A 21,097-nucleotide genomic window follows, 5' to 3' on the forward strand; every position below is an offset into this window, starting at 1 on the left:
CTGAAGTGCCCACTTCTCACCAGATTCCTTAAGTTCTGCCATTATTGAAATCCAAGCCCACATCCACCTTTACAAATTCACGCCAGAACTCATCTTTGCTTCTCAATATTTCCTTATCACACTGTCTGCATCTGCGTTGTACCATCCTTCACAGTCTCATTTGTGACAGCTATTCACGTCTGACTGTTTGGCATACGGTAAGTGCTCAACTAATATTTGTTGAATGATTGAATGAATGAATATGCGGATGGATGTATACTTAAGTGGATCTCCTCTGACTTGAGAGAGATTAAGTATTGTGTATCATGTGTTTGAGAGCTTGGGCTCTGGAATAAGATAGACCTGCCTGGGATTCTGGCTCTTTCTCTAAAGAGATGGGTGGCTCTTTAAGTTAAAAAATATTGCTGGACCTCCATTTTCCCATCTATAAAGTGGGGATAAGTACAACGGCCATCTCAAAGTGTTGGTAAAAAGGCGCCAAGCACAGTGCCTCCTGGGTCACCATAAGACATTACTACTATTACCACGACTATGACCTGCTATTGCTACTGTTATTACTATCACTTCTCCACCTACCATTACTGCTGTTATTGCTACTGTTACTACTACCTATTGCAATGGTTATTACTATGATTACTACTAGTAGTACTGCTACTACTACTGTTACTACCACTATTACCATTGCTACTGTTACTGCTACCACTGCTACTACTACTGTTACTACTACCACCACTCTACCTACCATTACTGCAGTTATTACTACTGTTACCACAACTATTACTACCTATCACTATGGTTATTACTATGGTTACTTCTACTTACTATTACTACTGCTGCTGCTATTACTATTGTTACTACCACTACCACTTAATATTACTACTCTACCTACAGTAGAGTAACAGCAGTAATGGTAGTGCTCTGTCATTACTGCTGTTATTACTACTGTTACTACTAATATTACTGCCTGTTGCTATGGTTATTACTATGTTATTACTATGGTTACTACTATTACTACTATTGTTGCTGCCACTAACACTTATGATTTCTACTGTCACTACTACCACTGCTACTACCTACTACTACTACTGTTACTACCAACACAACTCTACATACCATTACTGCCATTATCACTACTATTACTACTAGTATTACTGCTTATTGCTATGGTTATTGCTACAGTTACTACTACTTACTAGTGCTATTGCTGCTATTGTTACTACCACTACTACTTACCATTACTACTGTCACTACTAATAATTCTACTACAAAATAAACATTTGCTAAATAGAATTCTCCACCAACCACACTAGACACTACCAGAGCTGACCAAGGTGACTGGAATACCTTTGAACAAGATTCCAGTAGCATTGATGAGACAGCAGCTGCTGACCAGGCTTTAGAAAATGGTTCCTAGGGAAGAGGAAGAACTAACTGGAGGCTTCTCTATAAAGCCCACAAAGCCTACTGGAGCTTGGTAGAGAAAGGGGGTAAAATGAAGGGGATTTTGACTCTGATTATGGAGCAGTGTCCCTGTGTTGCTGGATATACTCTAAAAACAATATGTCTGAGAATGCACTCTCAAGTGCTTCATGTGTATCTAACAATAATGGTGATGATGATGGTGATTTTGTTAATGGGAAGGAGGAGGAGGAGGAGGAGCAATTGCAAAGCACTTGACATGCACTGTCTTTTTGAACCTCACAAGAACATTAAATGGCACATTCTGGCCAGACGCAATGGCTCACGCCTGTAATCCCAGCATTTTGGGAGGAGGAGGTGGGCGGATCACCTGAGGTCAGGAGTTCTAGACCAGCCTGGTCAACATGGTCAAACCCCATCTCTACTAAAAATACAAAAATTAGCCAGGCTTAGTGGCGTGCATCTGTAATCCCAGCTACTCGGGAGGCTGAGGCAGGAGAATGACTCAAACTCAGGAGATGGAGGTTGCAGGGAGCCGAGATTGCACCTCTGCACTCCAGCTTGGGTGACAGAGCAAGACTCCGCCTCAAATAAATAAAGAAATAAAATGAGATAAAATAAAATAAAATGCACATTGTATAATTCTTGTCATTTTACAGGAGAAAAAGAGAAATCCAGAGACCACAATTTACCAAGGTCACACACAGCTATTGACAGGGTGAAAACTTGAACATCATCGTATCTAAATCCTAAACCCATATTATTAACCATTGCATTATATTAATTCCCTAAAGGGACTTCTGGATCTTGTGGGGACCAGAATGGAAAGAGAATGAAGTGAGGTGAAAACGCCCATCTAGTAAGATGGATCTTAGGATACATTCTCCAGTTCAGTGGTTCTCAACCAGGGGCAGTTTTGCTTCCAGGGGACACTTAACAATGTCTGGAGATATTTTTGGTTGTCACAACTGTATGTGGGCAGAAGGTATGGCATCTAGAACAGAGGCCAGAGAGGCTGGTAAACATCCTACAATGCACAGCACAGCCCCCATCGCAGAGAAGTATCTGCCCCAAATGACAATAGTGTCAAAGTTGAGAAACCCAGATTTTTATTTATTTATGTATTTCATATTACTGCCTTTTAAAGTGAAAATTTTGTTTCAGACTTTATTCAAAACAGAAGGAGGAATTACTAAATATTGTGACAAAGAAAACATATAACAGTGATGTCATAAACCATCTTACATTTATATCGTGTTTTTATTCCCCCCATTGTACTTACATATTGTGATTTAGCTCTCCAGTGATGACAAACAAAAATAACCCAGGAGCTCACCCATCTTCTTTATTTAAGTGAAAGTTTAAAAAAATGTACAGTTCCAAATTTTTCATCATGGGAGATATAATCCTAGGTATTTTTTTTGAAGTTTCTCTTACAAGAGAGTTGTGTCTGTTTTTCAACCAGGGCATACATAAAGGCTGTTAATTTATACTTCTTTTTCCTACATTTGCTAGAACTATTGGGATGTATTTTCAGACATACTCTGTCTCTCTCTCTCTCTCTCTCTCTCTATATATATATATATATAGTATATTTTATTTAAATAAATAATATATATATATTATTTATTTATTTATTTTTGAGCTGGAGTCTTGCTCTGTTACCCAGGCTGGAGTGCATTGGCACAATCTCAGCTCACTGCAGCCTCTACCTCCTGGGTTCAAGTGACTCTCTTGCCTCAGCCTCCTGAGTAGCTGTGATTACAGGTGTGTGCCACCATGCCCGGCTAATTTTTATATTTTCAGTAGAGATGGAGTTTCACCATTTCGGCCAGACTGGTCTCGAATTTTTTACCTCAGGTGATCCACCCACCTCAGCCTCCCAAAGTGTTCGGATTACAGGCATGAGCCACTGCGCCCAGCTCATAGTAAGTTTTTAATGAGCATTTTAAAAATTTGGTTAATATGGACAAATTTCTGAATATTTGATGTTGGACAAAACTCACTCAGCATGCCATGAGGAGAAAGAGAAGTGGTAACATCTGCCTGGTAACCATTAGATAAAGACTCAGTTCAGACAGGGAAACCTATGACAACCACACACAATTCTCTCTCTAAAGAATACAAACATTTTGTCTCTCTGGAGGAGGAAATATGGTCACGAGTCGCATTACTGGGAGGTAAGCAAAGTTCAACCTACCTTTAGGACTGGCAGGCGAAGTGGATGTCTGAGGGCCTTTGACTGGTCTTATGGTACCTCTGTGTGCTGCTTCATTGGGTATTTTTGTGATGTGTTCCATAATGCCATCAGTTCCTGAAGATGAAGGTGGGGAGAAAAACTGGGGTAACTCATCTCATTCAGAAGAAGAGCACTGTCTAAATGGATCCACTTCATTGGCCACAAACACTCCTCAAGTCCATCAGTATGAACTGGAGCTGGGACTATGTGCCATAAGTGGCCACACCTGTCCATAGATCCATCCACCTACCTATAGATTTGTCCATCCTTCCTTTCATTCATCCCTAGATCTGATCATCTATTCTTCCATTTTTTCTTCCTTTTATTCTTTCCTCCTATCACCCATTCTTCCTTTTGTCTTTCCTCCCTTCTTTCCTTTCTCTTGCTTTTTAAAAATTTAATTTAAAAGTTTGTATTTCAATAGCTTTGAGGGTACAAGTGGTTTTTTCTTATATGGATGAATCATATGTGGTGAAGTGTGAGATTTTTTGTGCACCCTCCTTTCTTCTTTCCATCCATCTTTTCTTCAATCTTTACTTCATTTCATCCTTCTACCTTTCTTTCCTTCAATCTATATCACCTTCAATCCTGTCTTCCATCATCTTTCTTTCTTTTCATCCTTCCTTCTGTGCATCTATCCTTCCTCCGCTTCATGTTTGCTTCCTTCCATTCACTCATCTCTCCATTCTTCCTTTTATCCATCCAACTACACTTCTCCCTTCTCGCCATGCCATTCATCACTTGCTTACTGAACACCCGTGACTCAACTACTGAGTCACATAGTAACATATGGGTCAATAGCCACCAATGTGTCTAAAATTAGTGTGAATTACAAAATAATGTGAAGAAGGAGAGGGAGCAAATCATTCTCCTGGAGATATTGTCCAGTGAGGCAGAAACTCCAGTCGTTGGAGGGCCTCTTTGGATTTGTGTCCAGAACAAAAGTTGGTGCCAAGCTCAACCCTTTCAGAGGAATGGAATCCCCAAGAAGTTCCTTCCTTTATCTACTGACCTCTTGGAAGTAGTGTTTCCTCCTTCTAGGCTCTGGGTGCCTTCTACCTTCTTAGGTACTTTGTTCCCTCTATTTTCATTAATTCACTTTTTCCTTTCACTTTCCCTTTTGTCTCTTGCTCAACTCAAAGGGAGAAACCCTCCCTTATGTCTACGTAGTATTTTAGCTGTTCTTCTAATGCCCTATACCTCACTGATGCTCCCTTCGTTAGAATCCCTGAGAACCCCCATGTTGCCAAAGCACTTCTCACCTCATTTCAACTTGGCAATTCTGTGGTATTTAACAGAACTTACCATTTCTCCTTCCTAAAACCCTCCCCTCCTGTGGCTTCTGTGATGCCAGAACTTCTTGCCTTTTCTGTTACCTCTCTGACCACTCCTGTTTAGCCCAACAGTTAGGAGCATGAGTTCCTAGTGACACACAATTTGAGTTCTTATCCTAGTTCTATTGCTTTCTAGCTAAATGGCCTTAAGAAAGTTACTTAATCTCCCTGTGCCTAAATGTCTTCATCTCCAAAATAGGCTTCTAATAATCTCTACTTCAATTAGTGTTACAATTGAGGATCAAATAGCTGAATAAAACTGCACTTGAAACAGAGTAAGTACTGTTATAAATATTTTCTGTTGTCATTCTTATTGTCATCATCATCATTACTAGTAGTAATATTAGAGCACCTATCACGATACTGTAACGATTCAATTATTTGCTTATTTTTGTTTCTCCAATTCCTTAACCCAGTGCCTAGAAGTGAAATTAGATAAACACATGTTCGCTAAAAGAATTTCTGGTACAGGAATAAACTAGTTAACTCTTTTTTTGCTTCTTAGGAAGGGATCATTTCCTATGAGCCCCCAATAATGGGATTGTAGGGGCTGTGGGTCCTTACTTGTCAACCGTGTTGAGAGTGAAGGAACTTGATAAGCACTTGTCACTGTTCCCAGCTCAACACTCTCTGTCATTCTGGTATCCAAAATGGGCAATGAAGATGTCCTGCCTGGTTGGCTTGAAGTGTCCAAAGTACTGACCATAACCAAGCGTCCTTCAGTAGTGCTGCTCTCTGTCCCAAGACTGGTGTCCATTCTATGTGGGGTAGCTGAAGAGGAAGTTATCTCATGGAGGGCTGGGATGGTTGAAGAATCAGTGGTAGTGAAGGTTGAAGAGGAGAATGGCACAGGAGTGGATGAAGGCAGGCTCTCTGCAATGGTGGACAGAGTAGCATCCCCAGGGCCTGACTCTGTCCTAGAGAATGGACTACCTGAACCTGAGATGGCTCGTGGAACTCCAGTGGTGGCAAATGAAGTCATGGCCTCTGATAGAGAAGGCATCACTGTGCCAGTGGAAATAGTCTCAGCTGAAGGCAGCAAATCTGTACTCAGATGATGAGTACTGTCTGTTACAGACATAGTAAACCTGGATTCTGGGAAGGAGGTTATCCCAATGGACTCCGTAATAGATGGAGAAGCATTAAAGGGGGTGATTATGTCCACTGGAATTTCAGTATACTGTGAGGCTGGAGGCCAGTCTGGGGATGATGTTTTTGCAGAAGAGGTGAAATCAGTCTTGGAACTCTGTAAAAGGTGAGTGGACCCAGGAGAAGAAGGTGTATTTGTTGGTGTGACTGAGCTGGTGTCCAGGGACATGTTGGTCTTCCTAAATCCAGAAGTCAAATGAGAAAATGGCTCAGCCTCAAATCTTGTGGTCTCAAAATTAGCAGGCATTGATGTGGAAATAGAGGTTTCAGCCATGGAAGAGGGAGTACCCACTGGGTATGTAGCCTTGGATGGCTCCGAGTGGATTGAAACAGAGGAATATAGTTCATGTCCAGAACTGGTGGTTCCCACATTGGTCACTGCCATGCTTGAAGAAGGATGAATTTTCTCTGTATCTGTGGTGACTTCAGAGGCAGCCAGTATTTCAACTGAGGTGCCACTCAGATTTGGAGATAAACTGCTTCCAGGTTCTGTGCTCGTGTCTGTAGTCTTCACCATGCCTGGGGTGAGGAGTGAAGTCACAGAAAAAGAGGAGGAAGGGATACTCTGCGGTAATGTGGAAGAAACAGAAGGTGAGGTCGTGACAGGTAAGGACAACAGAGAAGATGAAGAGCTAGTTTTTTCCACAGAGGGAGAGCTCTTCCATGGTGGATTTTCAGGACTCCTACTCATAACAGTTGTCATCTCTGAGTGTAAAAATCTTGGAGGAACAGTTGAATGGGTCCTTGCCAAGGGGGCTGTTGTTGTGGCCAAGGTAAGAGTACTCTGTGCTGTAGCCCCAGGAGAACTTCTTTGGGTGGTGATGGTCATTTGTGTTGATTCTGACATCATGGATGAGGAAGAGAGCCTGGTGATCACTTCAGTGATGATGTCTGGAGACATCGTGGACTGATCAGAGTCAGGGATATGTGTTCTATTAGAGGACATGATTTCTGTCATGGAGACTTCAGTAGTAGCACTAGTGGGCACTCCAAAAAGGACTGCACTTGTTTCTGTGATTGAGGTGGTCTCTTCAGAGGTGCTAGTCTCCCTGAATCCAGGAGTCAGTGAGAATGTTGGCTCTGTCGGAATCCTCCTAGTCTCAGAGAAGGCAGGATTTGATGTGAAAACAGTGGTATCCTCCACAGCGGAGGTGATACCCATTGAAGGTATGGTTATGGTTGTTTCTGAGTCAGCTAGGACAGAGGAATGAGATTCATGAACAGAACTGGAGGTCCTCACTTTGGCCACCGCTGTGTTTGAGGAAGGATGAATTTTCTCTGTATCTGTCATGATTTCAGAGGTGGCCGGTATTTCAACTGAGGTGCTGCTCAAATTTGGAGATGAACTGGTTTTAGGCTCTGAGCTTGTATCCAACACTTCTGTAGTCTTCACCAGGCCTGGGAGGATAAGTGAAGTCACAGGAAGAGGAGAGGAGGGGCTACTGTCTAGTAATGTGGAGGACACAGGAGAAAGTGAGGTCGTGAGAGGTAATGATGTCAAAGAGGAAGATCTAGTTGTTTCCACAAAGCGAGGGCTCGTCCATGACAGATTTTCAGGACCCCTGCTCATAAGATTGGTCATCTCTGAGTGTGAAAGTCCTTGAGACACAGTTGAGTGGGTCCCTGACAAAAAGGTCATTGAGGTGCCCAAGGGAAGGGTAACCTGGGATGTAGCCAGAGAAGAACCTGTTTGGGTGGTGATGGTTATTTCTGCAGATTCTGTCATGATGGGAGAGGTAGACAGCCTGGTGACAACTTCATCGGAGATGTCTAGTGACATTGTGGACTGAGCAGGGCCAGGAATGGATGTTCTGCTAGAGGGCATAACTTCTGTCCTGGAGACCTCAGGAGTGGCACCAGAGGGCATCTTGTAAAGGACAGTGCTTGTCTCTGTGGATGAGGTGATGTCCTGGGAGGTTCTGGTCTCCCTCAGTCCAGGGGTCAGAGATGACATTGACTCTATCTCAATCCTTGTAATGCCAGAGGAGCCAGGCATTGTTGTGGAAACCATGTTGTCTCTTATAGAGGAAGAGGTGACCACTGGAGATATCACTTTTGTTGGCTCTGAGAAGCCTGGGGAAGAGGAATAGAGTTCCTCTGTAGCACTGGTGGTTTCCACATGGGACACTGCTGTATTTTCAAAAACCTGAATTGCCTCTGTCTCCGTGGTGGCTTTAGAAGTGGCCAGACTCTCATCTGAGGTGATATTCATATTGGGAGCTGAAGTGGTCTCAGGTTCCAAGCTTGCATCCAACATGTCTGTGGCCTTCATCATGACAGAGGTGAAAAGAGAAGTGACAGGGACAGGAGAGGAGTGGCTACTCCCAGATGGTGTGGAATAAAGTGGTGAAGGTGAGGTTACTGCAGATGAAGACACCAGGGAAGATGGAGGGCTGTTTTTTTCCACAGACAGGGGGCTTGGCCATGACACATCCTCAGGACCTCTGCTCATAGGAGTTGTCACCACTGACTGTGGAAATCTCTGAGTTGCAGCTGAGTGAGTTCCTGGCCAGGAGGCTGTGCTTGATGAGTCCAAGGTAAAGGTACCCTGTGAGGTAGCCCCAGAAGGACCTGTTTTGGGGGTGATGGCCATGTCTGTTGATTCTTTCCTTGTGAGGGGGTTAGAAATTCTAGTGATGGTTTCCATGGAGGTGTCTGATGACATTGTGGATTGAGCAGGGCCTGGGATGGATGTTCTGCTGGAAGAGATGGCTTCTGTCCTGGAGACCTCAGTAGTAGCACCAGTGGGCACACTAGAAAGGACAGTGCTTGTTTCTGTGGCACAGCTGGTCTCTTCAGAGATGCTGGTCTCCATCAACCCAGGAGTCAGTGAGAGCTTTGACTTTGTTTGAATCCTACTGGTGTCAGAGAAGGCAGGGGTTGATGTGAGAACATTTGTATCTCCTGTGGGGTAGGTGATACCCATTGAAGATGTGGCCTTTGTTGTCACTGAGTCAGCTAGGACAGAGGAAGGAGATTCATATGTATAATCTGAGGTTACCACATTGGTCATCTCCAGTTTCTCTGTATCTGTAGTGACTTCAGTGGTGGCCAGTATTTCAGCTGAGGTGCTGCTCAAATTTGGGGGTGAACTGGTTTCAGGTTCTGAGCTTGTGCCCAACAGCTCTGTGGTCTTCACCAGCCCTGAGGTGAGAAGTGATGTCACAGGAAGCGAAGAAGAGTGGATGCTGTCTGGTAATGTGGAAGAAACGGGAGAAGATGAGGTCATGACAGGTGAAGACAGTGAGAAAGAGGCAGAGCTGGCTTCTTCCACAGAGGGATGGCTCAGCCATGGCACATCTCCAGGAGTTCTACTCATAAGAGCGGTCATCTCTGAGTGTGAAAATCCTTGAGATGCAGTTGAGTGGGTCCCTGACATAAAAATTGTTGTTGAAGTGTCCAAGGTAAGGGTACCCCGTGATGTAGCCCCAGGAGAACCTGTTTGGGTGGTAATGGTCATTTCTGTAGATTCTGTCTTGATGGGGGAGGTAGAGAGCCTGGTGATCACTTCAGTGGATATGTCTTGTGACATTGTGGACTGATCAGGGCTAGGTCCTCTGCTAGAGGACATGACTTGTGTCATGGAGTCCTCAATCATGGCACTAGTGAGTGCCTTGTAAGGAACAGTGCTTGGTTTTGTGGCTGAGTGGATCTCCTGGGAGGTGCTGATCTCCCTTGGTGTGGGGGTCAGGGTGGATGTTGACTCCATCTCGATTCTTGTTATCTCAGAGGAAGCAGGTATGGTTGTAGAAACAATGTCTTTTATGGTGGAAGAGGTGACCATTGGAGATGTCACTTTGGATGGCTCTGGGAGGCCTGGATAAGAGGAATAGAATTCTTGTCTAGCACTGATGGTGCCCACCTGAGTCACAGCTGTGTTTTCAGAAAGGTGAATTGCCTCTGTCTCCATGGTGGCTTTAGAAGTGGCCAGACTCTCATCTGAGGTGATATTCATACTGGGAGGTGAAGTGGTCACAGGTTCCAAGCTTGTGTCCAACATGTCTGTGGTCTTCATCATGACAGGGGTGAAAAGAGAAGTCACCCCGAGAGGAGACGAGTGGCTACTCTCAGATGGTGTGGAATAAAGTGGCAAAGGTGAGGTTACTGCAGATAAAGACACCAGGGAAGATGGAGGGCTAGTTTTTTCCACTGATGGGTGGCTTGGCCATGACACATCCTCAGGACCTCTGCTCATAGGAGTGGTCATCCCTGAGTGTGGAGATCTGTGAGTTGCAGCTGAGTGAGTTCCTGGCCAGGAGGCTCTGCTTGATGTGTCCAAGGTAAAGGTACCTTGTGAGGATGCCCCAGAATGACCTGTTTTGGGGGTGATGGTCATTTCTGCTGATTCTGTCGTGGTGAGGGGAGTAGAAAATCTAGTGATGGTTTCCATGGAGATTTCTGGTGATATTGTGGATTGAGCAGGACCTGGCGTGGATGTTCTGCCTAAGGAGAGGGCTTCTGTTCTGGAGACCTTAGTAGTAGCACCAGTGGGCATTCCAGAAAGAGAAGCACTTCTCTCTGTTGCTGAGCTGGTCTCTTGAGAGGTACTGATCTCCCTTAATCCAGAAGTCAGGGAGGAAGTTGGCTGTGTCATCATAGTTTCTGGGAAGGCAGGAGTTGATGTGGAAACACTTGTATTCCCCAGAGTGGAGGTGGTAGCCATTGGAGATGTGGCTTTTGTTGTCACTAAGTCAGCCAAAACAGAGGAAGGGGATAGAAGTTTATAAATCACAGTCCCTACATTGACTACAGGTGTGTTTGAGGAGGGATGAATTTTCTCTCTATCTTTGGTGACTTCAGAGGTGGCTAATATTTCAGCTGAGGTGCTGCTCAAATTTGGAGGTGAACTGGTTTCAGGTTCTGAGCTTGTGAGCAACATGTCTGTGGTCTTCACTGGGCCAAGGGTGAGAAGTGCAGTCACAGGATGAGGAGAGGAGGAGATGCTCTCTGGTAATGTGGAGGAAAAAGAAGTTGAGGTCATGGCAGGTGAAGACAGTGAGGAAGAGACAGAGCTGGCTTCTTCCACAGAGGGAAGGCTCGGCCATGGCACATCTCCAGGAGTTCTACTCATAAGAGTGGTCATCTCTGAGTGTGAAAATCCTGGAGATGCAGTTGAGTGGGTCCCTGACCAAAAGGTTGTTGTTGAGGTGTCCAAGGTGAGGGTACCCTCTGATGTAGCCCCAGGAGAACCTGTCTCAATAGTGATGGCACTTTCTGCTGATTCTGTCATAATGGGGGAAGTAGAAAGCCTGGTGATCGCTTCAGTGGAGATGTCTGGTGATATGGTGAACTGATCAGGCCCTGACATGGATGTTCCCCTAGAGGATATCACTTCTGTCCTGGAGACCTCAGTGGTAGCACCACTGGGCACTTCAGAAAGGACAGTACTTCCCTCTGTGGCTGAGCTGATCCTCTCAGAGCTGCTGGTCTCCCTCAATCCAGAAGTCAGGGAGGATGTTGGTTCTATCTGAATTCTGCTGGTCTCATAGAAGTCAGAAGTGGATATGGAAACACTCGTTTCCCCCATGGTGTAGGTGGTACCCATTGGAGATGTGGCTTTGGGTGTCTCTGAGTCAGCTAGGACAGAAGATTGTGATTCATGTCCAGAAATGGAGGTCCTCACGTTGGTCACTGCTGTGTGTGTGGAAGGATGCATGGCTTCTGTATCTACAGTGTCTTCCAAAGTGGTCAGTCTCTCATGGGAGGTGCTGCTCAAATTTGAAGTGGAACTGGTTCCAGGTTCTCTGCTTATGCCCATCCTGTCTGTGGTTATCACCAGGCCAGGGGTGAGAAGAGAAGTCACAGGAAGAGAAGGGGAAGGGAAATCCTCTACTAATGTAGAGGAAACAGGAGAAGGTGAGGTCGTGGCAGGCAGAGACAGCAGGGAAGAGGCAGAGCTGGTTTCTTCCACAGAAGATTGACTAGGCCATAACATATCACCAGGGCTTCTGCTCACAAGAGTGGTCATCTCTGAGTGTGAAAATCTCTGAGTCACAGTCGAGTGGGTTTCTACCCAGTTGGGTGTTGTTGATATGTCCACAGTATGAGTACTGTCTGGTGTAGACCCAGGAGGATCTGTTTGTGTCTTGATCATCATTTCTGCTGATTCTGTCATTATGCTGGAGGTAGGGAGTCTGGTGATGGTTTCTGTGGAAGTCTCTGGTGACACTGTGAGCTGAGCAAGGCCTGAGATGGATGTTCTGCTAGAGGAGGTGACTTCTGTCCTGGAGACTTCAGCAGTGGCACCAGTGGGCACTCCAGAAAGGACAGTGCTCATCTCTGTGGCTAAGCTGGTCCCCTCAGAGCTGCTGGTCTTTCTCAGTCCAAGGGTCAGGGAGGATGTTGGTTCTGTCTGAATTCTGCTAGTCTCAAAAAAGCCAGGAGTTGATGTGGAGACACTCGTATCCTCCATGGTGGAGGTAATAACCATTGGAGATGTGACTTTGGATGTCTGTGAGTCAGCTAGGACAAAGGAAGTGGATTCATGTCCAGAACTGGAGGTCCCCACATCGGTCACTGTTCTGTTTGAAGAAGGATGAGTTTTCTCTGTATCTGTGGTGACTTCAGAGGTGGCCAGTATTTCAACTGAGGTGCTGCTCAAATTTGCAGGTGAGTTGGTTACAGGTTCTGAGCTTTTGTGCAACATATCTGTAGTTTTTGCCAAGCCAGACGTGAGGAGTGAAGTCACAGGAAGAGGAGAGGAAGAGATGCTCTCTGGTAATGTGGAGGAAACAGGAGAAGGTGAAGTTGTGGCTGGTGAAGACATCAGAGAAAAGGAAGGTCTAGTTTTTTCCAGAAGGGGAGGGCTCATCCATGATACATCCTCAGGACCCCTCCTCGTAAGAGTGCTCATCTGTGAGTGTGAAAATCCTTGAGATATAGTTGAGTGTGTCATTGTCAAAGAGGTTGTGCTTGACGTGTCCAAAGTACTGGTGCCTTGTATTGTGGCCCCTAAAGGACTTGTATGGGTGTTCATGGTTATTTCTGCTGATTCTGTCATGACAGGGGATGTAGAGAACCAGCTGACGGTTCTTGTGGAGATGTCTGGTGATATTGTGGATTGAGCGGGACCTGGGATGGAGGTGACGTCTTCCTTGGAGATCTCAGTAGTAGCACCAGTGGGCACTTTAGAGAGGACAGTGCTCATCTTGGTGCCTGAGCTGGTCCCTTCAGAGCCGCTGGACTCCCTCAATCCAGGGGTCAGGGAGGAAGCTAGCTCTGTCTGAATCCTCCTAGTCTCAAGGAAGGCAGGAGTTGATGTGAGAACACTTGTATCCCCCATGGTGGAGGTGGTACCCATTGGAGATGAGTCAGCTAGGACAGAGGACTGTGATTTATATCCAGAGCTGGTGGTTGCCACATTGGTCCCTCCTGTGTTTGTGGAAGGATGCACAGCTTCTGTATGTGCAGTGTCTTTGTAAGTGGTCAGTCTCTCATGGGAGGTGGTGCTCAAACTTGAAGATGAACTGGTTCCAGGTTCTGTGCTTGTACCCAAGATATCTGTGGTTGTCACCGGGCCAGAGGTGAGAAGTGAAGTCACAGGAAGGGGAGAGGGGGGGATATGTGCTAGGAATGTGGTGGAAACAGGATGAGGTGAGGTCACGGCAGGTAAAGACAGCGGGGAGGATGGAGGGCTGGTTTCTTTCACAAAGGGAGAGCTAGGCCATGACACACCTCCAGGACCTCTGCCCATGGAAGTGGTCATCTCTGGGTGTGGAAATCCCTGAATTACTATAGAGTGGGTTTCCACCCAAGAGGGTGTGGTTGCTGTGTTCAAATTAAGGGTACTTTCTAGTGTAGACTCCGGAGGACCTGTTTGGGTTGTGATGGTCATTTTTGCAGATTCTGTCAGGACAGAGGAGGCAGAAATCCTGGGGATGGTTCCTATGGAGATGTCGTGTGACATTGTGGACTTCTCAGGGCCTGAGATGGATGTTCTGCTAAAGGAGATGGCTTCTGTCCTGGAGACCTCAGTAGTAGCACCAGTGGACACTTTAGAAAGAACAGTGTTTGCTTCTGTGGCTAAGCTGGTCTCTTCAGAGGTGCTGGTTTCCCTCAATCTGGTGGTCAGTGAGGAAGCTGGCTCTGACTGAATTTTCCTAGTGTTAGATAAGGCAGGAGTTAATGTAGAAACACTTGTATCCCCCATAATGGAGATGGTACCCATTGCCGATGTGGCTTTGGTTGTCTCTGAGTCAGGTAGGACAGAGGAAGGGGATTCGTGTCCAGAACTGGAAGTTCCAACTTTGGTTACTGCCGTGTTTGAGAAAGGATGAATTTTCTCCGTATCTGTGGTGACTTCAGAGGTGGCCAGTATTTCAACTGAGGTGCTGCTGAAACTTGGAGGTGAACTGGTTTCAGGTTCTGCACTTGCGTCCAACACCTCTGTAGTCTTCACTTGGCCTGGTGTGAGAAGTGAAGTCACAGAAGCAGAAGAGGAGTGGCTACTTGCTGGTAATGTGGAAGAAACAGGAGAAGGTGAGATCATGGCAGATAAAGACAGCTGGGAAGATGGAGGGCTGGTTTCTTCCACAGGGGGAGAGCTGGGCCATGGCACATCTCCAGCACCTCTACTCACAAGAGTGGTTATCTCTGAGTGTGGCAATCTCTGAGTCATAGTCGAATGGGTTATTACCAAGGAGGGAGTGGTTGATGTGTCTAATGTAAAGGTACTCTCTGGTGTACACCCAGGAGGACTTGTTTGGGTCTTGATGGTCATTTCTGATGATTCTGCCAGGATGGGGGAAGTAGGGAACTTAATGATTTTCCTTGTGGTGGATATTTCTGGCAACATTGTGGACTCAGCAGAACCAGAGATGGATGTTCTGCTAGAGGAGGTGATTTCTGTCCTGGAGATCTCAGTAGTAGCACCAATGGACACTTCAGAAAGGACAGTACTTGTCTCTGTGGCTGAGCTTGTCTCCACAGAACTGCCTGTCTCCCTCAATTTAGGGCTCAGGGAGGAAATTGACTCTTTCTGAATTCTGCTAGTCTCCAAGAAGTGAGGGGTTGATATGGCAACAGTTGTGTCCTCCTGGGTGGAGGTAATAAACATTGGTGATGTGGCTTTGGGTGTCTCTGAGTCAGCTAAGGCAGAGGAAGGGGATTCATGTCCAGAGCTGGGAATCTCCACATTGGACGCTGCTGTGTTTGTGGAAGGATGCACAGCTTCTGTATTTGTGGTGTCCTTGCCAGTGGTCAGTCTCTCATCTGAAGTGTGGCTCAGCTTTGGAGGTGAACTGGTTACAAGTTCTGGGCTTGTGTGTAACATGTCTGTGGTCGTTACCGGGCTAGAGGTGAGAAGTGAAGTCACAGGAAGAGGAGAGGAGGAGATAGTCACTGGTAATGTGGAGGAAATGGGAGGAGGTGAGGTTGTGGCAGGTAAAGACAGCAGGGAAGGGAGAGAGCTGGGTTTTTCCAGAGAGGGAGAGCTTTGCCATGACATATCTCCAGGACCTCTGCTCATGAGAGTGGTCATCTCTGAGTGTGGAAATCTCTGAGTCAAAGTTGAATGAGTCTTTGCCTGGGACTTTGTGGTGGATGTGTCCAAGGTAAGGGTATCCTGTGAGGTAGACCCAGAAGGACCTGTTTGAGTGGAGATGGTCATTTCTGCTGATTCTGTCATGGTGGGCGAGGCAAAGAGCCTTGTCATTGTTCTTGTGGATATTTCTGGCAACACTGTGGACTGAGAAGCGCCAGGGATGGATGTTCTACCAGAGGAGGTGACTTCTGTCCTGGAGACCTCAGCAGTAGTACCAGTGCGGACTTCTGAAACAACAATACTTGTGTCAGTGGAAAAGCTGGCATTTTGGGAAACGCTGGTCTCCCTCAGTCCAGGAGTCAAGGAATATGTTGACTCTCTCTTGATTTTTGTAGTCTCAGAGGAAACAGACATTGATGTGGAAACAGTTGTATGCCCCATGGTGGAGGTGGTATCCATTGGAGCTGTGGCCTTGGTTTTTTCTGAGTCAGCTAGGACAGAAGATTGTGACCCATGTCCAGAACTGGTGGTTTCCACATTAGTCGCTGCTGTGCTTGTGGAAGGATGCATGGCTTCTATAGCTGTGGTGTCTTCATCTGTTGTCAGTATCTCATGTGAGGTACTGCTCAAATTTGGAGGTGAACTGGTTGTAGGTTCTGGGCTTGTGCCCAATGTGTCTGTGGTCATCACTAGGCTAGGGGTGAGCAGTGAGGTCATAGGAGGAGAGGTGTGAATGGTCTTTGGTAATGTTGAGGAAACAGGAGGTGAAGTCATGGCTGGTGAAGGCATCAGGGAAGAGGAGAAGCTGGTTTTCTCTATAGAAGGAGGGATTGTCCATGATAGAATCTCAGAGTCCTTGTTCATGAGAGTGGGCATTTCTGAGTGTGGAAACTCCTGAGTCGCCATCGAGTGTGTTCCTGCCCTGGAGGATGTAGTTGGTGTGTCCAAGGTAAATGTGCCCTGTGATGTAGAGCCAAGAGGAGGACCTGTTTGAGTGATGATGGTCATATTTGAAGATTCTGTAATGCCAAGGGAGATAGGCAGGCTGGGGATCACTTCAGTGGAGATGTCTGGTGACTCTGTGGAATGATCAGGGCCTGGAATGGATGTTCTTCTAGAAGAGGCAACTTCTGTCCTAGAGGTCTCAGGAGTAGCACCAGTGGTCAACTTGTGAAGGACAGCACTTTTCTCTGTGGATACGATGGGGTCCTGGGAGGTGCTGGTTTCCTTCAGCCCATGAGCCAGGGAGGATGTTGACTCCATCTCAATCCTTGTAATCTCAGAGGAGCCAGGCATGGATGTGGAAACAATGGTGTCCCTTATGTTGAAAGAGGTAACCATAGGAGAGGTGACTTTTGGTGGTTCTGAGTAGGCTGGGACAGACGAATAAGATTCCTTTTCAGAAGTGGTGGTCCCCACATTGGTTACTGCTATGTTTGTGGAAGGATACATTTTCTCTGTATCTTTAATGTCTTCAGAAGTAGTCGGTATCTTATGTGAGGTGCTGCCCAAGTTTGGAGGTAAACTGGCCACAGATGCCAGCATATCTGTGGTCTTCACTAGGCCAGAGGTGGGGAGTGAAGTCAGATGAACAGGAGAAGATGGCCTACTTTCTGGTAATGTAGTAGGTACAGGGGACGGTGAGGTTATTGCTGGTAAAGACAGAAGGGAAGAAGAAGAGCTGGTTTTTTCCACAGAGGGTGGGCTTGTCCCTGATATGTACTCAGGAACTCTACTCGTAAGAGTGGACAAATCTAATTGTGAAAATCCATGAGTCATAGCTGAGTGGGTCCCTGCCTGTGAGGTTGTGATTGATGTGTCCCAGGTAAGGGTACCCTGTGATGTCGCCCTATGAGGACCTGTTTGGGTGGCAATGGTCGTTTCTTCAGATTTTGTCAGGCCAGCAAAAGTAGAAAGCATGGTGACAGATCCTGTGGAGGTGTCTGGTGACATTGTGGGCTTTTCAGTGCCTTGGATGGATGTTCTGCTAGAGGAGGTGAGTTCTGTTCTGGAGACCTCAGTAGTAGCAGCAGTGAATGCTTTGTCAAAGACCGTGCTCGTGTCTGAGGATGAGCCAATTTTCTGGGAGGTGCTAGTCTCCCTCAGTCTTACTATCAGGGAGGAAGTTGTCTCAGACTCAATCTTTGTCATCGCAGAGGATCTAGGCATTGATGTGGAAAATATTGAGTCCCCTGTGGTGGAAGTGATAACTACTGCGGATGTGGCTTTATATGGCTCTGAGTCAGGTGAGACAGTAAAATAGAATTCATGTGGTGAACTGGTGGTCCCCACATTGGCCGCTGCTGTGTTTATAGAAGGATGCATTGTGTGTGTATCTGTGGTGGCTTCTGAAGTGGCCAAGGTGTTCCTTAAATTTTGAGGTGAATGAGTCACAGGTTCTAAGTTTGTGTCCATGTCTGTGATCTTCGCCAGTGCAGGGGTGGGTACTGAGGTCACAGAAACAAGAGAGGAGATACTGTGCACTTGCAATGTGGAAGTTACAGGAGAAGGTGAGGTTGTCACAAGGAGAGGTGCCTGAGAAGAGAGAGAGTTGGCTTCTTCTGCAGAGAAAGGGCTTGTCTTCAACACATTGAAGACATTGAGATCATTGTTCATGACACCGGTTGTTTCTGAATCTACAAAATCCTGAGTTCTGGCTGATGGAGTTCCTGCTGGAGTGGCTATGGTTGATGTGTCCAGGGTCAGTTGGCCAAGAGATGTCACCCCAGAAGGACCTGTTCGTGTGGCGATGGTCTTGTGTGTAGATATTGTCAAGGGAGGAGAGTTAGAGTGACTGCTTCTGGCTTCAGGTGAAATGTCTGGGGACTTTGTTGACTGAGCAGAAGCTGGCATGAATGTAGGATCATAGTAGGTGACTTCTGCCCTGGAGACCTCAGTAGCAGCATCCATGGACACACTGGAGAAAACAATGTTTGATTCTGTAGTTGAGTTCATCACCAGGGCGGTGCTGTCCTCTTTCAGTTCAGGAGTCAGAGGGGATGTTGAGTCTCTGTCAACATTTTTAGTCTCAGGAGAACCAGGTGTTGATGTGGAAACAATAGCGTCCTCCATCATAGATCCAGTAACATTTGGAGGTGTGTGTCCGGATGGCTGGGAGTGGATTGAGACAGAGGAATGTAGTTCATGCATAGAATTGGTGGTCCCCATATTGGTTTCTGCTGTGTTCTCTGAAAAGTGAATTGTCTCTGTATTTGTGGAGGCTTCAGAAGTGAATATCTCACCTGAGAAGCTACTTGCACTTGGTAAGGAGCTGGTCACAAGTTCTGAGTGTGTGTCCAACATGTCTGTGGTCTTCCTCCTGCCAGAGGTGAGAAGGGAAGTCACAGGGAGAGGAGAAGTGGGGCTACTTCCTGATACTGTGGAATAAAGAGGTGAATGTGAGGTTATTGCAGGTAAAGGCACCAGGGAAGAAGGAGAACTGGTTTCTTCCACAGAGGGAGGGCTTTGCCATGACATGCCCTTAGTACTTCTGCTCATAGTAGTGGTCTCCTCTGAGTGTGGAAATCTCTGAGTCACAGGTGAGTGAGTCCCTTCCCAGGAAGCTGTGCTTGATGTGTCCAGGGTAAGGGTTGCCTGTGAGATAGTCCCTATAGGACCTGTTTGGTTGGTGATGGCCATTTCTGTGGATCCTGTTACAACAGGAAAAGTGGAGAGCCTGGTGATGGTTTCTGTGGGGATGTAGGGTGACATTTTGGAATGATCAGGCCCTGAGCAGGTTGTTCTGCTAGAAGTGATAACTTCTGTCCTGGAGACCTCAGTAGTAGTAGTAGTAGTGGGCACTTCTGAAAGGACAGTGCTGGTCTCTGTCACAGTGTTGATCTCCTCAGACGTCCTGGTGTCCTTTAATCCAGGAATCAAAGAGGATGTTGATTCAGTCTGAATTCTAGTCTCAAAGAAGGCAGGAGTTGATGTAGAAACACTTGTATCCCCCATGGTGAAGGTGGTACCCATTGGAGATGTGGCTTTGGATGTGTCTGAGTCAGCTAGGACAGAAGATTGTGATTCATGTCCAGAAATGGAGGTCCCCACGTTGGCCACTGCAGTGTTTGTATGCATGGAAGTATGCATGGCTTCTGTGTGCGCAGTGTCTTTGTAAGTGGTCAGTCTGTCATGTGTGGGGCTGCTTAAATTTGGAGGTGAATTCGTTACGGGCTCTGGGCTTGTTGTGCCCAATACATTTGTGGTTGTCACCAGAACAGAAGTAAGAAGTGCAGTCACAGGGAGAGGAGAGGAGGGGATGCTCTCTGGTGATGTGGAGGAAACAGGAGAAGGGGATGTCATGGAAGGTGACATCAGGGAAAACCCAGAGCTGGTTTCTTCCACAGGGGGAGTTGTCATCCATGACACATCTCCAGGGGTTCTGCTCCGAAGAGTGGTTATCTCTGAGTGTGGGAATCCCTGAGACACGGTTGAATGAGTCCCTCCCTGGAAAAGTGTTGTTGATGTGTCCCAGGGAAGGGTACCCTGTGATGTAGCCCCAGGAGTAGTTGTTTGAGTGGTGATGGTCATTTCTGCAGATTTTGTCATGATGGGGGAGGTGAAGAGCCTTGTGATCATTCCTGTGGAGATGTCGGGTGCTATTGTGGACCGATCAAGGTCTGAGATCGATGTTCTGCTAGAGGAGATTTCTGTTCTGGAGGTCTGAGTAATAGCACCTGTGGGCACATAAGAAAAGGCAGTATTTGTCGCTGTTGTTGAGCTGGTCTTCTCAGACGTGCTGCTCTCCCTCAGTCTAGGGCTCAGGGATGCTGTTGGCTCTGTTTGAATTTGGTTAGTCTGAGAGATACTAGGAGTTGATGTGGAAACACTTGTGTCCCCCAGGGTGGAGGTGGTACTCATTGGAGATGTGGCTTTTGATGTCTCTGAGTCAGCTAGGACAGAGGATTGTGATTCATGTCCAGACCTGGAGGTCCCTATGTTGGTCACTGCTGTGTTTGTGGAAGGATGCATGGTTTCTGTATGTGCAGTGTTTTTGTAATTGGCTGGTCTCTCATGTGTGGGGCTGCTCAAACTTGGAGGTGAACTGGTTACAGGCTCTGGGCTTATTGTGCCCAACACATCTGTGGTTGTCACCAGAACAGAAGTAAGAAGTGCAGTCACAGGAAGAGGAGAGGAGGGGATACTCTCTGATAATGTGGAGGAAACAGGAGAAGGGGATGTCATGGCAGATGAAGACATCAAGGAGGACGCAGAGCTGGTTTCTTCTACAGAGGGAGTTGTCATCCATGACACATCTCCAGGAGTTCCGCTCCTAAGAGTGGTTATCTCTAAGTGTGGGAATCCCTGAGACATGGTTGAATGAGTTCCTCCCTGGAAGAGTGTGGTTGATGTGTCCAAGGGAAGGGTACCATGTGACGTAGCCCTAGGAGTCGTTGTTTGAGTGGTGATACTCATTTCTGCAGATTTTGTTATGATGGGGGAGGTGAAGAGCCTGGTGATCATTCCTGTGGAGAT

At 46.5% G+C, this 21,097-nt stretch overlaps 1 protein-coding gene across 3 annotated transcripts in view; it reads right to left on the reverse strand.

The window, feature by feature from the left end:
• Nucleotides 1-21,097, reverse strand: part of MUC16 (mucin 16, cell surface associated) — a 239,107-nt gene that overhangs the window by 110,161 nt on the left and 107,849 nt on the right. For all 3 annotated transcript variants that reach the window (XM_063599829.1, XM_055102885.2, XM_014342466.5), the window contains 2 exons: nt 5,557-20,493; nt 3,620-3,733 (listed from right to left, as the gene is read on the reverse strand). In XM_063599829.1, the coding sequence (XP_063455899.1) occupies nt 3,620-3,733; nt 5,557-20,493 (15,051 nt within the window). The remainder of the gene's footprint in view (nt 1-3,619; nt 3,734-5,556; nt 20,494-21,097) is intronic.

This window comes from Pan paniscus, chromosome 20, assembly GCF_029289425.2.
Source record: "Pan paniscus chromosome 20, NHGRI_mPanPan1-v2.0_pri, whole genome shotgun sequence".
In the NCBI taxonomy this organism is placed as follows: domain Eukaryota; kingdom Metazoa; phylum Chordata; class Mammalia; order Primates; family Hominidae; genus Pan; species Pan paniscus.